Here is a 12,711-nt window from a genome sequence, read left to right on the forward strand (position 1 = left end):
TTACTTTGGGAGTTTAAAAAACTACTGGTGCCTGAGATCTCTCCAAGGATACTGACTGAACCGGACTTTGGGGTGTAGGCACCACCTAAGGCATTTGGGATCTATGCCGTCATGGGGCCAGAGGTTGGGAAGGAGCTCAGGCATGGTTAATTCTCTCCTGTCACCACCATAAATTTCTTAATCCTTTCTTAAACAAGAGGCCCCACACTTTCAGTTTGCATTGGGTCTCACAAGTAATATATCCCATCCTGGAACCAAGCCTGGGTATTTTCAAACTCTTGCTGGTAACTCCAATGTCCACTGGATTGAGAACACCCTACATAGCCTGGAACAGTCTGGGAAATGAGAGACTTGGTGGTGGAGCCTGGGAAACATTCATATTTGGTGATTTGGGAGATGGAGGAAGAGGCTTATTGAGGAATGTTCAGAAGAAAAAGAGATTAATGATCCCAAAACTGAGGAGAAGAGCACAGTCGACATGTTGAAGTGCTACAGAGAAGGGGAGGTCTTGAGTTTTTGGGAGATATCCCAACATCCATTTGGATCTGAAGAAGTAAAGACAGAATCCCAGAGAGCTTGGCCACAGAGGAAGGAGAAAAGAAGGGTGGGTAAAGGAGGCCCCTGATTAGGAAGCTATTTTTCTAAGCTGGGGAAGTCTAATGCACATTAATATTGCTGGGGGAAAGATGTGTGGCTCAAGTAAACAAGTACCTGCCTAGCAAGCACAAAGCCCTGAGTTCAAAGACCAGTACTGCCAAAACAGTATCACTACAGGGAAGTGATAAGGGGAAGATGGGGGAGTAATTAATAGGAGAAAGGCTGAGAAAGCATTGAAGAGAATGGGACTGGGGAATTCTGTAAGTTCCATGAGGACAGGACTGTGTCCAAGTCATTCCTAACATCTTTGTGTCTATAAGGGCTCTGGCATGTGGCATGGGCTCGGTACAGGTGTCCTCTGGTGCATGGTAGAGAGCATGGTCATCAGGCTGGAACCAGAGTTCAGCAGGAGGGCAAAGGGCAATCAAGGGCAGGTAACAAGACAGTACCTTTGTCCTGCATCTTTTCTATGACCTTGTGGTGAGCATCTTTTATCTGCTCCGGCTTGGTGACATCCATCTGGAGCACTGAGAGGAAGTTAGAGCAGGTTTTGCGCAACTCCTCTGCACCTGAGCCTCTTTCATCCAGAACTCCAGCAAAGACCGTGAAGCCCAGTTTGTCCAAATGCTTGGCTAAAGCATGGCCGATCCCTGTATCGGTACCTGCAGAGGGCCAAGGCAATACAGAGTGAGCTCAAGCAAGGTGGCAGGTGAAATTACCTAATAAGGAAAACATCTTATTGTAAGAACTTTGGTAAATGTAACAATGTACCCCTAGTACAATTTTGTTAAAAAAGAAAAACATTATATGTTGTTTATGATTGTCCCTGCTTCCAACAACGGAAGTTTCCTTGTCTACCAAGTGGGCAAATGGACAGAGAAGCCAAGGTAGCTAACTTCCACATGTAAATAAAGGAAGGTGGGATAGAATTGGGGGAGGGGAGGAGTGAGTGGACATATGTGGAAGGAGGAAGTCTGGGAGGGTAAGTGGTCCAGGAGTGGCCAGCTGCCAGAAAACGTGGAAGGAAACCCAACAACATGTAATGTTTTCCACATCTTTGCTACAAGAAAGTACTTGCTTTTCTTGTGCAATTTCTTTTTCTAAAGAATATGCTGACTAGGACAGAGACCAGCCAGCCCTGCAAGTGTAGGAAAAGATGTATGAGAGGCCAGCCTGCCGGGCATCTGCAAACACTGCCCAAAAGAAACAGCACAGAAAACCTTAAGCACATTGCTGTATGATGACAGTGGGTAATGGATATGTAAAATATGCGTCTGAACTCAGAATTGAAAACAAGAGCTTATTCAGCCTAGTGGGGAGGATATTGCAGACCCTGGACAACATGTTTTCAAACTGTAGATGCAAGATGTTGCTGTCCCAAAAATATGGCCATAAAATCACAACCTGATCCATACTGCGATAAACGTGTAACAGTTGGCTTGCATCTCAGCTGTAACCCCGGGAATCATTTTACTGTAGGATGTGCCATGTAGCCTTTCCTGGAAACCCAGAAGAATCTCTCTCATCCTCAGTCTGGGGTCATAGTCAGTCATTCCCTCAAGATTGCCTCCCCATACCTGTGGCCTACAGAGACAGATGTGAGTTAGCCTGAAAAGAACTCAGAACCAGGTTACAGTGAAAATCAGGACTGCAACCACTCCAAGGGTGAGGCCACGTGTTTCGTGGAGGGTCCCTCTTGCTTGGTGCTGTGTCACACCTTATGCTTCTGTCATACTACTGGCATCACTAGATAAGTTTAGGCTGTGGATTTTAAAGGTCCTGGTGCCCCTCAAAGGCGTGTGTGATGCAAGGCTGGTAGCATGTTCCCTCTGCATGGAGAGAATCATTCTGTGGTACAGAGATGCAGGTGTGGCCCACCTCCATGCAGCACAAAGCCTCAGCCAGGGCATCAGCTGCTCTCTGAGAGCTGAGGCACATGAGAAAGGCTCCTCTAGCCCTTGGACCTGGTGACCTGGAAGGCACACAAACTGCCACCTGTACCTAAACCTGGATTCCATCACCTGCTCTCCACATCCCGGTGAGAAATGCGAAGTCTGCCCTTGCCAGGCCTTCTCACTTTTGCCCCAGACACTTGGATGTGTTCAGTGCTTTGAGTGTGTGTCCATGGTACAAGAGCCACCTCTGCCCCACAGGGATCGCAAGTGTCCTCCACCCCTTGACCTACAGTTATTGTATCCAGAATCAGCTCCACCCTCCCAGAAACGAGAAGACTGCAAGAGGCCAGGCAATCTTCATTATAGTCTGGCACAAATATGACTTGAATGTGTCCCTAAAATTCAGGTACTGCCAGTGTGATGGCGTTAAGAGGTGGGGTGTTTAAAAGTGGGGTCTTTAAGTCATAAAGACTCCACCTCTCTGAAGGAGATTAAGTGCTCTTACAAAAGGACTCAATGGAGAGAATTCGTCCCTTTTTACCTTCTGCCATGTGAGGAAGCAGCAGGAAGGACCTACTAGACCCCTGATGCTAGAGCAATGACCTTGGACTTTCCAGTCTCTGAGACTGTGAAAAACTAGATTCTTGTTCTTTGTAAATTACCCGTCTGTGGTATTCTGTTACAGCGGCACAAGTGGACTAAGACAGTCAGGAGGACGTGAAACCCCCAAGCTCTTGGGAAAGAGGGTGGTTGCCTCCACCACACATGGACACAAAAGCTGTGTTCTTCTGCCAAGCAGCCAAGGCTCAAATAAGAGCAGTCTCACATCCAGTGGTGCGGGGATGTGCACAGAGGCACAGAGGAGCCGGCGTGGCTCATGGCAGCATCAGTTGCTGGTGAACCTCAAGCAGTGTCCTCACGTGCACACCCTGAGTCACCCCAAGCCTCATCATAACTCCCTCGTTTCTCAAATTACTTTCAGCACCTTCCCAAACCCCAACTTTGCCCTTGTTATAGACACCAAAGCTAGTTATTGCTGCTTTGGAAAGCAGTGTGACAGTTCTTCAGTGTTACCAGAAAACCTAGCAACTCTGGTCCCAGATATACACCCAAAAGAAATGAAAGCATAAGTTGTACATGAATGCTTACAGCTGCCTTGTTCACAATAGCCAGAAAAGGAAAGTAACGAGTGCCCATCCACTAAGGTCTGGATGAACAAAGTGTGCCCTATCCATACAACGGAACAGTGTTGGTAAGTAAAAAGGAATGGAGGAAAGAGACACACTAACAAGGATGACCTTAAAGCATGAGGCTAAGCAGAGGAAGCCAGTGTGGCAGGTAGAGGGATAAGAGCCAGGAAGAGAGACTGTTAGGGTCGGAGAATCCTATTACTCCGAGAGACAGAGAGTCACGCGTGAATGCAATCAACAAAGCAGAGTTTATTGAGCTGGCAAGCCAGGGTCAAGCTCCCACACAGACACACAGGTCTGATTGGGCAGACAAGACCCCGAGCCTCTTTAGGGAAGATCTTATATAGGCCCCTACCGGCCGTTACAGCAAAAGCCCGCACAGTGCATAGCCAATGAGTTTGTACCACCACATACATTTCCAGCCTATCCATTTAAGAGTACATTACTTCTTAGCCTATAGATTCAAGGGTCAGTATTCGCGCACACGGTTACATTTAGCAAGCAGGCAGGGCACATCTTGTACGTACTTCTAGTCGTCTTTCACAATCTGCTCACATTCCTCACATTCCACCTGCCCCCATCCTGTTTATCTTATCCTGCACGGGGCATCCTGTGCTGGCTTTACTGGTTTCTGCTATGGGGATCTGCTGGGGCAAAGGGCACATCCTTTCAAGACACTTTGATTGTGACCCCATTTTCTCTGATTACAGAATAACTTCACAGACATTTTATATTTTGAATTAGCATACATAAATAACATGAGGGGACTCGTGGTCATTCCCTATATGCGTGCAACCAGTTCAGCCCCTCCATTGTATTTCCATCCTCCTTTTTTCAGGGCGTGGTGTGGGTTTCATAGTGCTGTCTTCCAACTATGCATGTCTCGTACTTCCATCCCCTTTACCCCGGAGGGCAGTGCCTTGGCCGTGCTTTGTGAGTCTCAGGTCCGCCTGTCTTAGGAAAGGTCCCAGGCGAGCTGGCACAGAGTTGGCAAACTGGGTGAAGACCATAATGAATGCTACCTGAGCCCTGTGATCCTGGGAATCCTCCCAACCTTGGTGTTCTGAGACATGGCTCTCTGCAAAGAATTCCTGTCCTCGTAGGATTTAGATGCGACTCACAGAAACACCTTGCTCACCTGTAATAAGGTCAGACTCAGAGGCTCCAAATCCCTTCTTTGTTTGCCTCATAAATGATTAGCTCAACTGTTTGTCTCATTAATCAATTGCCACAAGGTATTTGGTGACCTAACCTTGCTAAGGATTCTCTCCTTCCCCCAGGTGGTGGTCCACCCTCAGTCTGAGCCAGCAGGGCAGCCACCCTTCTTTATAGCCTCTCCTGAGGGGAGCCTGGCCTCAAGTGCCATCATTCTAATCCTCACTCCTGGTCAACCCCATCTCCCATTCTTTCTTGTTAACTCCTCCCTATAAAAGCGAAATCTCTTTTGCTTAATCCTTGAGATTCTGTCAGAGCACTCCCCAACTTCCTGCAATAATCCTTTGGAATAAAGTCCCTCTTTACTACAAGAGTTGTTTGGATTTAGCAATAAATTAATAAGGCCAAAGTTTACAAGAGACTCTGTGGCTTTTGCTCAGCTATAAGGCAGCAGAGCCTAGAGGCCGGGGTACGAGCCTGACTCTGTGTTCCTGCCTGGGCTTTCCTACCCTCTGCCGAAGCTTTCAGACCTGTAGAATGGGCCCAATGATGGAATGGAATAAGTCAATATTTGTGACATGCTTAACAGTATGGATTGCATTGCTGACTGCAAAGGTCTTTTGCAAAAATTACACTGTGTTATCTGGCTTCCAGGCCTTTGCATACACCATGCTGACTGATAGAGAGTTTGCCCTGATGCCAGGCTGCTGGGTATCTTGGTTAAGAATTCAGGCTGCTTGATTGCCTCTTCCACTTTTGAGCCTTGGGAAAAGTACACAGAACCATCTGGAGCCTCTGCTTCCTCCTGTGTAGGGGGTTCTAATCACACCCCCTATCCTAGAGTGACCTGAGAGGTCATCAACACAGTGTTCTGCCACATGAGAACCAGCACGCTGTAAATATCTGTGACACTGATGTCATTTCTGATTTGTGATGGTGGAGACCAGGCTGTGCTGGCCCCAGGAGGCTGTGCAGGCGTCAGGGACCTTGGGAAAGTATGTGGTTGAGGAGTCACTCCCAGTGAAGATAAGATAACCTCTGTGTATTCTGGAAATACAGAGATAAGGCTGGAGCTGTGTGAGAAGATGGGAGCATTTCACAAAAGTTACCCAACAGGACTGGAGGCATGGTAGAGGGCTTGTCTAGGAAGCGCAAGTTCCTAAATTCAAACCCCAGTACCCCCCAAAAAGAAGAGTTATCCAACAGTGGCTATTGCAAACAATTCTTGGGATCCTCCCAGCCCCCCGGCAGTGGCATGCAGGCAATCCTATACATAACCAGGTTATTGAAGAGGAAACTAAGGCACAGAAGTTTCGGTCTCTGAGCTAGGACATGGCATAGACAATTTGCACCCAGTCAGGGCTTACAATATAGATATCTGGGTACAAAACACTCAAATCCTTCAGAGCACAGGACTGAGCATGCAGTAGACATATATAATCATACTGAATGCATGAATGTGAGTGCTTTAAGAACAGGGAGAAGTCTTTTGTCATCTGTGTTGAGGGTGCCAGAGTCCTAGTGAGTGCTCAAAAAGTCAACATATAACCAGCTACTGGTTGCTCACAACTGTAATCCTAGCTACGTGGGAGACAGAGATCAGGAGGATTGAGATGGAAGGCCAGCCTGAGCAAATAGTTTGCAAAACTCCGTCTCCAAAAGAACCAGAGCAAAATGGACTGGGGGTGTGGCTCAAGCAGTAGAGCACCTGCCTTGCAAACATGAAGCGCTGGAGCTCAAACCTCAGTTCTGCCAATAAATAAATAAATAACATCTGCTTGTGAAATTGGATGCCTGTCCCAACAGAGGGCAGAGGTTGGTAATGCCCTTTGGCACCTTTCTCTCTCTAGTGACCCAGAAGCCCATCAACTTGGAGCAAGCACTGAGGACTAGAATTCCACCTGTGAAATAGCACTTAATTGTAAAAATATCAATATAGTCCCAATTGGTGTGCAAGATGGAATGTGAACTGTCATGAATTTTTTAATAGATTTTTATTGGGGTATATTCATCATGGGGAGGATTCATAGTGACAATTCCGATTAGACTTATATTGAGCATAGTTACCTTGCCCCCATCGTCTCTCCCCATCAACTCCCTCCCCACCCCACCTAAAGCAACTGCAAGAGGTTTCTTAGTTCTGTTTCATACTAGCATGAATTTTAAGAGTTAAGAATTGTACACTTCCAAAATGCTACTGGCACATGGGAACTTTTAAATAATTTCCTAAGTTAAATTATTTAGCTGCTGAGTGGAAACTCCATGGTTTGTTGGGCTAAGTCTTTAAAAAGCAGGTTGTATCTCTCTTGTCTCTCTCTCTCTCTCTCTCTCTCTCTCTCTCTCTCTCTCTCTCTCTCTCTAATACTGGGGTTTGAACTTGGGGCCTCACACTTGCTAGGCTGGTGCTCTACCACTTGAGTCATATCCCCAGCCCTTTTCACTTTGGTTGGTTGTGAGATGGGGGTCTCACATTTTTGCATGGGTCAGCCTGAACCACAGTCCTCCTACCTGTGCTTTCTTTGTAACTGGGATGACAATTGCAGGCCACCATACCTGAATTTTTATCGGTTGAGATGGGACCTCAATAACCTTTTTCTCCCAGACTGGTCTCAACCCTCGATCCTCCCGATCTCTGCCTGCCAAGATTACAGGCTTGAGTCACCACACTCAGTTGGACCAGGTCTCTTGAATGAAATGTACTCACCCTCTACATACTGTGGCCAGGTGACAGGATGCATGCGCTCTTAGACATATGGCAAAGGCCCCTAGGAGCTACTTCCAGAGAAAAGGAAGAAGGGAGCAGAATTTGGAAACCTGTGAATGGTTTGTCATCATGACAACACCATGCAAGTAATAAAGCCTCATGGTCAACAAGACCAGTGCTGGAAGACACTTTCCTTAACCTCACTGAGCAGCAGAAACAGGATTCTTACCAGAGTTACAGCACTCATCATTTGACAATTTTTATTTTTTTGCAGTACGGGGGTTTGAACTCAGGTCCTCATGCTTGTCAGGCAAGTGCTCTATCACTTAAGCTATACCCCTGGACCTTTTAAAATTACTTTCCAGATAGGGTCTCATGCTTTTTGCCTGGATCAGTCTTGAGTAGTGATTCTCTACCTGTATCTCCTCCTTAGCTTGGACCTCCACATCCAGCTTTGACAACTAATTTTTAAATTAATACTGTAAAATTCAGTTTTACATATCTCTACCTAGTCTTCAGAGCCACAATGTTCCTTTACTAGATAAAATTTTCCTATTAAAATGTGGCCTGAGGGCTAGGGAAATAGCTCAAAGGTAGAGCACCTGCCTAGCATGAGGGACCTGATGACAGCCTGGATTCTAGAGATAGGATACTTGAGTCAAACAAAATCCCAGTTCTGCCACTTTCCCAGCTGTGTTGCCTTAGCCAGCCTCTTAACCGCTCTGTGTTTTTGTGTCTTCATCTATAACATGGACCTGACTTGGACAATTGTTAGAGGACTAAATTATTTGATATGTTAATTAGAATGGGGCTTAGCTCACAGCAATTGCTATCTTGGTGATTTTTTTTACTAGTAATTTTTTAAAACCCATGCTACCCTTTCATTGGCTACTTGTAGCTTCTGGAACACAAATGGTTTTCAGTTCAGTCATTCTCAAAAGATCGTTACAACTATTCTAACCACAGTGATGAATCAGCCAAGGACGCTCAGCCATGGGTCTGGTCCCTCCCCTTCCCTGTTCCTAAAGACCCAGTGGGCCCCACCTTTGCCAAAGACATCTTCAACCAGCTTAAAGCAGAGCCACTCACCGAGGCAGCAGCTCCAGGGCTAACAAGGCCCTTTCTCAAGTGGAACACTTGTACCAGTGAATGGACAGGCCAAAATTGAAGACCTACTGGCAATCAGAAACAGGATAATGGTTACCTGTGTATTTCATTTGGCCCACATAATGTGTTTTGTAAAAATTTGAATGAAGACAGAGTCAAATTTCACCTGAAAATGCAGATCAATGGTCTTCTCAGTTAACCAGGAGATGAGCCAACGTCAGGCCTGCGTTCCCAGAAGGGACTAATTAACTGGGGCTGGTGGCTGTCTCCTTAGGTGGGGACAAGGCTCACTGCTCAACAGTGTGCCTGTGCCCACAGGCCTTCTTTTTTTTTTTTTTTTTGCTGGTGGTGGTAGTGGTGGAATTGAGGTTTGAACTCAAGGCCTCTTGCTTGCTAGACAGGTATTCTGCTACTTGAGCCACACCCCCAACCCTTTTTTACTTTAGGTTACTTTTCAGATAGAATGTTGGATTTTCTCAGAGCAAGATCTTACCTATATACTTCTCATGTAGCTGAGATTACATAAATGCACCACCATCCTGGATTATTTGTTGAGATAGGGTCTCACTGTTTTTGCCCAGGCTGGCCTTGAGTGAGATCCTCCTTACTTCTGAATCCCTAGGATTATAGGTGTGAGCCACTGTGCCCAGACCCTCATATGGACTTTTGAGCTGAAACTACTGGCTTACTCTGTCCCACTTACAAAGGTCAACTACATCAAGAGTTGTTTATCTGGTTGGAAACCTGTGGGTAACTAATGGGGAAAGGATTTCCCCTCCCTTCAGTTTAAGGCTTAGGCAATTCCTCAGATTGTCACTCTCACGTTGACAACGCCTGTTCCCCATAAAGTGGGTTAAGGCACAATAAGAAGGTAGGTAAATAAAATAAAATGACTGCACTTAGATTTCCCTAAGGCCCAAACGGGGCTCAGCTCCTAACCTAGGAAAAGCAAATTCTTGAAAGCCTCCTGCCTTGTATATAGCACTCTTATTGTTTGTTCATTTGTCTGTTTATTGTAGTACTGGAGGTTGAACCCAGGGCCTCACGCTTGGATGCTAGGCAAGCCCTCTACTACTTTAGCCAGGTCCCTACCCAAGAAATTTTCGGAGTTTTTTGTTTAGCTTAGTTTTGTTTTTTTTGGCGGGGTTGGAGATCAAATCCAGGCCTCACATTTTCATGATAGGCAAGCACTCTACCACTTGAGCCACAGACCCAGCCCTGTAGCACTCTTAAGAGATACTGTTGACTAGTGACATCCTGGAAAATAATTACCGGTTTGATGTCCACGGTTTTCTGGTTTTTTGTTTTTGTTTTGTTTTTTGGTGGTGGTGGTCCTGGGGTTTGAACTTAGGGCCTCACATTTGCTAGGCATGCACTCTACCACGTGAGCCATTCTGCAAGCGCTCATATCCACATTTTAATGGAGACAGGTGCATTTTTCCTGGGGCGTAACCTCTATGAGCAATTTTTTTTTATGTGAACATAAGTTTTTATTTCTGTGGGATAAATGTCTAGTAGTATAAATGGTGAATCATATATGACAGGCCCATTTTTAATTTTTTTTTTATTATATTCATATGTGCATACAATGTTTGGGTCATTTCTCCCCCCTTCCCCCTACCCCCTCCCTTACCACCTCACCCCCTCCCTCTCTCCCCAACCCCCTCGATACCAGCAGAAACTATTTTGCTTTTATCTCTAATTTTGTTGAAGAGAGAGTATAAGCAATAATAGGAAGGAACAAGGGGTTTTGCTGGTTGAGATAAGGATAGCTATACAGGGCATTGACTCACATTGATTTCCTGTGCGTGGGTGTTACCTTCTAGGTTAATTCTTTTTGATCTCACCTTTTCTCTAGTACCTGGTCCCCTTCTCCTATTGGCCTCAGTTGCTTTAAAGTATCTGCTTTAGTTTCTCTGTGTTGATGGCAAAAAATGCTATCTAGTTTTTTGGGTGTTTTACCTATCCTCATAACTTCTTGTGTGTTCTCACTTTATCATGTGATCAAAGTCCAATCCCCTGAGCAATTCTTCCATAATCTTGTTTTTCCTATGTGGGGCAGCTGAGATGCTGACAGATTAAATAAATACTAGTTCAAGGATACAGGGTGTGGCTGGGCTGGAGTCAGCAGTCAAGCCCAGATCAGCTCATTCTTTCACTATTGATTCATTGTCTTTTTTGATCACCTGGGCAGGGCAGGGGGAGGCTGAAAACATGGGCACCAGTGATGTCAGCTCTTTCATGGGGTGGCCTCCCAGCAAACGGCAATCATGCCTTGCCAACACCTGATCTTCCGGAAGAGAAAATGCAATGAGTTTGTGCTCAGGGGCGGGGAAGGAAACAACTCTAAGCCTTTTCACAAAATACGCAACCAAAGTTACCCAGCTGGGTTTGAGAAAACAAATGATGTTCTAGTTTGCATCTGGGATGTCTCACACTGGCTCATATGTTAAAGGCTCTATTGGAAGGTAGCAGGAACTTTAAGATGGTTAAGTGGGAGGTCTTCTGGTCACTGGGGTCATGCTCTTGAAGGAAATTGTGGGACCCTACCCCCTTCTTATCTCCTTTTCAATCCTAGCATGAGATAAACGGTTCGCCCTGCCACATGCACCATGATGCAATGTCACAGGCCAAGGCAATGGGGCCAATGGGTCATGGACTGAAACTCCAAAACTGTGAGCCAAATAACACTTTCTTCTTGATATGTTGATTATCTTAGGTATTTTGTTACAGTCATGGAAAGCTGACTGACACAAATAGATACCCAGGACACAGTCCAGGCCTGACACCTCTCCTGAAATCTATCTTCTGCCCACCCAAACCCAATTCAAAAGAATTCATCACCAGTTACCCCCACCTTCTGCATGACCTTTTCTCCTGTACAATGTCACCATCCTGCCAGTCGTCCAGCAAAAAATTCTTTCCCAGTCCCCATATCCATTCAGTACCCACATCTTCCAATGCAAGGGTTTTGACATCTGCCTCCATACCTCCTTTTCTGCACCTTATGGCATAAAGACCAGCTCAGCTCAACTCTCCTGCCACCAGATTGACGCACACTGGGGATATGCACTCTCAGATGTGGCAGAACTTGGAATTGCTCATATTTTCATATTATATCTGTCACAGTGCACAGCAACTGCTGTGGGACATCACACACCAGTTAAGAAACACAGCACACTAGTTAAGCAACACCATACATGACTCATGGTACTAACATCCCTGAAATTGATGCTGATGGGGATGGTGTGTGGTCAGCTGAAATGTGCAGAATTTCAGAATTCCCAGCCCAGATGAGAGGCCATTAGGAAGAGACAAACTGAAGATCCAAACAAGGGTGGAAGTATGTCCTGTCAGCAGCCAAAGCTTTCCAGCCCTCTTTCCTTTTAGGGTATCTTTGCAGTGACCCAAGAGTTTTGTTTTAATTTATTAGCTACCCTTCCCAAAGGAAAGAAAACATGAAGAGCCCATCCAACAGATGACAGCCATGACAATAAGAAAATGGGACTGGGGGATAGGAGTGGAGAGGACTCTGGCTCATCCCCAACAGCCACTTTCCACTTCTGGCCCTTCCTGCCTCTGCTCACCTTCATTCATTCATTGAGCATTCTTTCAGGGGTCACTATGTTAGATCCTAGCAATACCTCCTGACAAATGCTCCCTGACCTTGTGGTGCATAATTACTCCCTGGAACAGCAGATGTCAACCCCGAGTCCCTCAAAGCCAGGGCTCACTCCCAGAGAGCCCCACTTAGCTGGTCTGGGAAGGGACCAGGGCTCACTGGTAGTAGGTTCTAAATCTCTCCAGGTGATTCCAAAAGTGCAGCCAGGGTTGAGGACCGTGATGGAGGACAGCAATTCTCAATCAGGAGTGATTTTTGTCCCCATAGAACACTGGGCAATGTCTAGAAAGGTTTCTGGTTGCTCCACACTGGGGGTGCTACTTATGCCTAGTGGGCAGAGGCCAGGGGTGCTGTTCAATATGCTCAATGCACAGGGCACCTCCACAGCCACCACCACACAGAGAACAACCCAGGCTCAGATGTCAATACACCAAAGTGAAA

General features: G+C 46.0%; 1 protein-coding gene across 4 annotated transcripts in view; it reads right to left on the minus strand.

Moving 5' to 3' along the window:
- The window catches only part of Hsd17b2 (hydroxysteroid 17-beta dehydrogenase 2), a 103,917-nt gene that overhangs the window by 50,829 nt on the left and 40,377 nt on the right, over positions 1–12,711 (minus strand). For all 4 annotated transcript variants that reach the window (XM_074055582.1, XM_074055581.1, XM_074055584.1 and 1 more), the window contains one exon: positions 1,047–1,259. In XM_074055582.1, the coding sequence (XP_073911683.1) occupies positions 1,047–1,259 (213 nt within the window). The remainder of the gene's footprint in view (positions 1–1,046; positions 1,260–12,711) is intronic.

This window comes from Castor canadensis, chromosome 15 (assembly GCF_047511655.1).
Source record: "Castor canadensis chromosome 15, mCasCan1.hap1v2, whole genome shotgun sequence".
Classification (NCBI taxonomy): Eukaryota; Metazoa; Chordata; class Mammalia; order Rodentia; family Castoridae; genus Castor; species Castor canadensis.